Below are 5,017 nucleotides of genomic sequence, written 5' to 3'. Positions count from 1 at the left end.
TGACGACGCCATTGGCTACGCCCCACAGCTTCTGGAGCGCTGGTGGCAGCCCCTGCTGGAACCACTGCGGGCCTGCCTGCCGCTGGGGCCCCGCGTGCTGCCCGAAGGCTTCCCCCTGCACACGGACATCCTCGGGTAGGGCTCGGGAGAGGAGTGGGCTGGTGGTCTTCACTCCTCCTCCCGGTCTGTGACACGCTCTGTCCCACAGGCTGCTGCTCCTGAACCTGGAACTGAAACGCTGCCTCTTCACCGTGCAACCCTCTGGGAATAAAGGTGACTGAGGACGGGGGAGGATGGGGGGGGCGTGGGCCAGGGGCCGTCCTCGACCCCGTCCTTTCCCCTCCAGATCCTTCTCCAGAACAGCGCCGGCGCCTCCTCCGCAACTTCTACACCCTGGTCACCAGCACGTACTTTCCCTCAGGTCAGTGTCAGGCATGGCGCCCTGATCAGTGACACTTGAGTCCGGGGTGTACCGGGTGGGAGCAAGAGGTGGGGCTTGGAGAATCTGGCAGGTGAACCCAGCAAAGCCAGGAGCACTGAGCATTGTCACAGGCAGCTGACCGGCTCTGGAACCTCCTGTGTAATCCTAGCAATAACAGTGAAGCCCGAGGCCTCTTCTCCTGCCTGGGCTTTTTAACCATAAAGGCTCTACTCCTGAAAGCACAGCTTTCCTGGAGGCTGGCGAGTGGGGTGTGGAGTCTACAGACTCCAGGAGAGGGAGGAAGGCTCCAAAGAGTGGGACTGGGAAGACCCGTGAAGGCAGCACACTGGTGACGGCCGCACCCCTTCCGAGCTGTGTGGCCCTCCAGCCTGTGGAGGTGTGGGGGTAGGGTCCTCGGTAGGGTCTCTCCAGCCTGCACGTTGCAACCTGGGTTGTTCAGAGCACGGCCTGGGCCACACAGGCTTCCCAAGAAAGCCAGGACCATGCTGGACAGGGAGAGGGTGAAAGTCAGAGGCCCCCAAACCCTGCGCTGAGACCCCACTAATGGAAAGCCTAGGCTAGGACAGGGTATGGCTTCCGGGATTTTAGCGTTCTCAGCCCTCTCTGTCTTGTCTCCAGAGCCTGGGCCATCCGAGAAGGCGGAGGATGCAGGCCACTGGCCCCAGCTGCCAAGAGCTTGTTACCTCGTGCTGGGGCCAGGCACGGGGTGGCAAGTGGTAGCCCTGCAGCTGGGGCCTCGGCAGCTGCTGCTGCTGCTGTCTCCTCAGAGCCCCACCCATGGGCTTCGAGCCCTGGCCACCCACACTCTTCATGCCCTCACCCCATTCCTGTGACCACCCAGGAGCCAGTGAAGGACCCAGACACCGGGCTCTTAGCGTGTTTATTCGCTCACAATAATACACAGCCCCTGGTTGGGGAGGGGGCAGGAGGGGCCACGACGGGTGGGGGAGGGGGGGAGGCACCCACTTCCCTGGCCCCTCTCCCCTCTGTGCTTGGGGGTGACAGGGAAGGAGGGGGCTCCCCCTTACTCCCCAGAATGTAAACAGCAGCAGATGAACAAAAATAAAAATACAAAAGGCTGGAGGAAGGTCCCAGGCATCCCCCCACCCCTGGTGTCTTTCCCGTCACCAGTGGTGGTCCCCTCGCTGTCCCATCTGCTGAAGCTGCCTCAGTCCTAGGAGCTGCCGGACAGCAGCCACATCCCTGGGCAGGGTCCAGGACTCAGAACTGCTGGGCCAGCAGCTCGCACAGGTGACGAGAGACGGATTCCTTGCTGGTGCGCAGGGTTAGCCGGTACATCTGTGGGGGTGGGCACAGAGGGCAGAGAGGGACGGTGAGGAAGAATGTACCAAGACAGGTGACGGGTGAGTCCAAGGTCCCTCCCTCAGCACCTCTGCAGCTACACACCTGAGCCTGGGCGTTGGGCTCCAGTCGGAGCAGACAGCCCACCTGCAGGGCTTTCGTCTGGATGATTCCAGCCCCCACAAAGTTCTCAGGGTTGGGATCCACGCTGTCCAGGAGGGCAGAGCCGAATCCCAAGAGCTGGAAGCAGGGCAGCAGTCACTGGAGAGCCTGAATTGTCACCCCGCTGGGTGGCATCCCAGCACCCCAACCCGCACCCCACTTTACAGATGGCAAAGCAGGGGCCATCCATAAGGTTGGCGGCCACCAACCCGCGAGCACACCCCGGCCCCTCACCTTGGCCTTGGTGACTTCTGCATCCATGGGGTGGTTGGCTTTGAAGATTTTCTGCGCCTCCTGCAGAGGGCTGGAAACAGGAGGGTGAAAGTCAGGGAAGTCCCCGTCCCTGCTCTACCTGGTGCAGCTGTGGGCATGGCCTCCCTGTCCCTGCTCCTCACAGGCTCAGCTGCTTCCAACGCTGGAAGAAGTCCTGAGCTGCCATCTCCGTGGGCTGGAAGAACTTGTTGATGGTCACCGGGAGCTTGAGGGTGAGGGACTGGGGAGAGCCACCGTACCTGGCAGGGAGGCATGGGCTCCATGAGGCCACGCCCCCACCCGAGAAGCCCCGCCCCGCCGCACATTGGTCCACTCACCGGAAGCGCACGGACAGCAGCGGGGGCGTCAGGAAGTCCCTCAGACACTCGATGTTGAGCACCTGCTGCACCTGCGCCCCGCCGTCCACCTGTGCGGCCACACGCTTCGTCTGCACGGCCAGCTGTGCCCACTGTGGTCAAGGAAGCCAGGGACAGGGTGCCAAAGGAGTCTTGGCCATGGTCCTTTGATTTCCTGCCTGTGGGCCTCTGAAGGCTCTGCCCAGCAACCCGGCACTAACCCTACAAAGTCCCCGCTATGTGAAACCTCGGGCCCACCTCTGTGCCTCTGTGGCCTTCCACTGTGACCTCGGAGCTCCATTACTGGCTCTGGTCACGGACTCCAGCTCTCACAGCCTGGGTGACTATGAGCAAGCTACTTAATCTCTCTCAAAACCTCACCTGCAAGATGGGCACATGCAGTGGGCCGAAGATTTAGCTCAGTGGCATCGCCGCCTGCCCCCACAAGTGCAAGGTCTTGAGTTCGATCCCCGGTACCGCAAAAAAAAAAAAAAAAAAAAAAAAAAAAGCACTTGCTGCAAAATGTCCTCAGGAGTCAGTGATGTGACCCATTAGCTGCATGGCAGGTACTACACATAGACGGTAGCAGCCTGCGTCACCACCTGCACCCATGGCTGCCTCTGCGTCAACCCATCAGCAAGGAGTGGGTCTGTGTCCGCCACATGGCTGCCAACTGGGACCTCTGGAAATGATGGATGGATGGATGAATTAAGCAACTGAAAAGGTCCTCAGAGTTTTGGGGCCTAGCCCCTCTCTCACAGGTGTGGAAACGGAGGCCCAGGAAGGGGGCGACTGACACTGCCAGTGACCTTCCTGGGGCTTTTAACTGCTCTGACTTTCACAATGGCCCTAGGAAAAGCCTCAGAGAGGCCAAGTGACAGCCAGTCCCACGGAGCAGCTCTGGTCAGCATCCAAACCCAGCTGTGGCTCTTGAGTGCAGGGGTTCTAGAATCTTGGGTGCAGAGCCTAGCACAGGACCAAGTCAGGATGTGGGAGGTGCCTGGTGGGCAAACTGAAACCCAGGGCACTGGGGTGCTAGAAGTAACGCCGCCTCTATCACTTCAAGGTCACCACCTGCCTCTGTACTCAAGAGGGCTGGAGCAAGGGTCAGGACCTGGTGCCTCAGCCTGAGTGAGACAACCAGCAGGGCCAGGTCCAAGAGGATATGAGTCTGGAGGTCTCCTGGGTGGACCACGGTGGGCAAGAAGTTCTGGAACTGCACAGAGGTCTTGTTGCCGTAGAAGAGATACATGCGGCCTGCAGTGGGAGACAGGGCTCCATCTGAGTTCCTGTCTGGCATCAGCCAAGCCAAGGGCTCCCCACCACCAACCCTGTTCCCATGAGACACCCACACCCACCCAGGTTCTGCCGGAACTCCGATTTGACTCCAATCTGCAACAGCTGATTCTCGAACAAGACCCCGTTGTTCTTGCACACAAACCTGATTGAGGGGCCGGGGATTTAGCTCAGTGGTTCCTCCGCCTGCCTCGCAAGCGCAAGGACCCAAGTTCGATCCCCAGTACCAAACAAACAAATAAACCAAAAGACATGATTGGGGCTGGAGGGGAGTCGGGCTCTGAGCTCGGGCCTGGGCCCCCCATTTATCCCTAGGCCCCTCACCCACCTCTCCCAGGACTCACTTATTCAGCAGCTCGTCTGCTTCTGGGATGGGAGGGCTGATGTCCTCAGGACCTGGGCTAGAGGTCAGGAGAAAAGCAAGATGGAAAGGGGCTTGGGGGCTGGAGCCTAATGGGCATGGGACCGAGCCTCACAACCGCAGAATCCATACACCCAGATTCCCTGAAGAGCTTCGGGGAGCCCTAGTCAGACTGGGCTTGTCACTAACTCGAATGCTACCTGCCAGGTGCTCCCTCCCCATCAGAGAACCCCAAGTTCCACTTCCCTCCAATTCCTGCCATGGTTAAGCATCAGGATATCCCCTTGCCAGAGCTCCCAGTCCCCTAGCCCACCCCCCACCCCCCCAGGCCACCCCTTACTCGGCAGCTGCAGCTGGGTCAGCCAGCAAAGCCATGGGGCTCTCAGGGGCAGGCGGCTCCAGCTCGCTGGGCCATTCAATCCCAGAGCAGACAGAGAAGACAGGCGTGGCAGGCAGCCAATCCCAGAGAGGCAGCGAGAGGGCCGCAGGGAGAGGAAGGCGGGGTGAAGGAGACAAGGAAGAGCAGGCTAAGAAACAGTGAAGGGAGAGGAGACCAAGGGTGGCCAGGGGTGGCACAGATTCCAGAGTGGCCAGATAGGGGTAGCGGCCAGGGCTGGCAGAGGCACCAGGGACAGGGAGAGAGGAGCAAGGTGGGGCTGGGCAGGGGCCAGGCCAGAGTACGGTACCTGAGGAAGGCTTCCTCGGGGGTGGGCCCCAGGCTGGGCGGGGCAGCAGGGCCATCGGAGAAGACGTCCACCAGGAGGCTGCCTGCACTGGCTGGAGCTGGGGCTGCCGCTGGGGGAGGGGCTGCCCGCAGCCCCAGGAGGTCGGCAGAGGGCGAGGGGG

General features: G+C 61.0%; 2 protein-coding genes across 3 annotated transcripts in view; one reads left to right on the top strand and one right to left on the bottom strand.

The window, feature by feature from the left end:
* Fuz (fuzzy planar cell polarity protein) overlaps positions 1 to 1,322 on the top strand; it is a 4,528-nt gene extending 3,206 nt beyond the window's left edge. The window contains exons 8-11 of the mRNA XM_010640700.2: positions 29 to 135; positions 209 to 273; positions 347 to 421; positions 1,061 to 1,322. Of these exons, the coding sequence (XP_010639002.1) occupies positions 29 to 135; positions 209 to 273; positions 347 to 421; positions 1,061 to 1,275 (462 nt within the window). The 3' untranslated portion in view covers positions 1,276 to 1,322. The remainder of the gene's footprint in view (positions 1 to 28; positions 136 to 208; positions 274 to 346; positions 422 to 1,060) is intronic.
* Ap2a1 (adaptor related protein complex 2 subunit alpha 1) overlaps positions 1,304 to 5,017 on the bottom strand; it is a 25,831-nt gene continuing 22,117 nt past the window's right edge. The window contains exons 15-24 of one of the 2 annotated variants that reach the window (XM_033765894.1): positions 4,858 to 5,017; positions 4,512 to 4,577; positions 4,155 to 4,211; positions 3,873 to 3,955; positions 3,682 to 3,771; positions 2,497 to 2,620; positions 2,302 to 2,418; positions 2,141 to 2,210; positions 1,850 to 1,984; positions 1,304 to 1,741 (exon numbers count right to left, since the gene is read on the bottom strand). The exon at positions 4,858 to 5,017 is cut by the window's right edge and continues 14 nt beyond it. In XM_033765894.1, coding sequence (XP_033621785.1) covers positions 1,664 to 1,741; positions 1,850 to 1,984; positions 2,141 to 2,210; positions 2,302 to 2,418; positions 2,497 to 2,620; positions 3,682 to 3,771; positions 3,873 to 3,955; positions 4,155 to 4,211; positions 4,512 to 4,577; positions 4,858 to 5,017 — 980 coding nt within the window. In that variant the 3' untranslated portion in view covers positions 1,304 to 1,663. The remainder of the gene's footprint in view (positions 1,742 to 1,849; positions 1,985 to 2,140; positions 2,211 to 2,301; positions 2,419 to 2,496; positions 2,621 to 3,681; positions 3,772 to 3,872; positions 3,956 to 4,154; positions 4,212 to 4,511; positions 4,578 to 4,857) is intronic. The other variant, XM_033765895.1, reaches the window with a different exon arrangement.

The sequence above is a fragment of the Fukomys damarensis genome, unplaced genomic scaffold, assembly GCF_012274545.1.
Source record: "Fukomys damarensis isolate Sample0158 unplaced genomic scaffold, DMR_v1.0_HiC HiC_scaffold_19, whole genome shotgun sequence".
Taxonomy (NCBI): domain Eukaryota; kingdom Metazoa; phylum Chordata; class Mammalia; order Rodentia; family Bathyergidae; genus Fukomys; species Fukomys damarensis.
The sequence above is the reverse complement of the archived record's forward strand: the minus strand, read 5'-3'. Positions and strand labels throughout refer to the sequence as shown.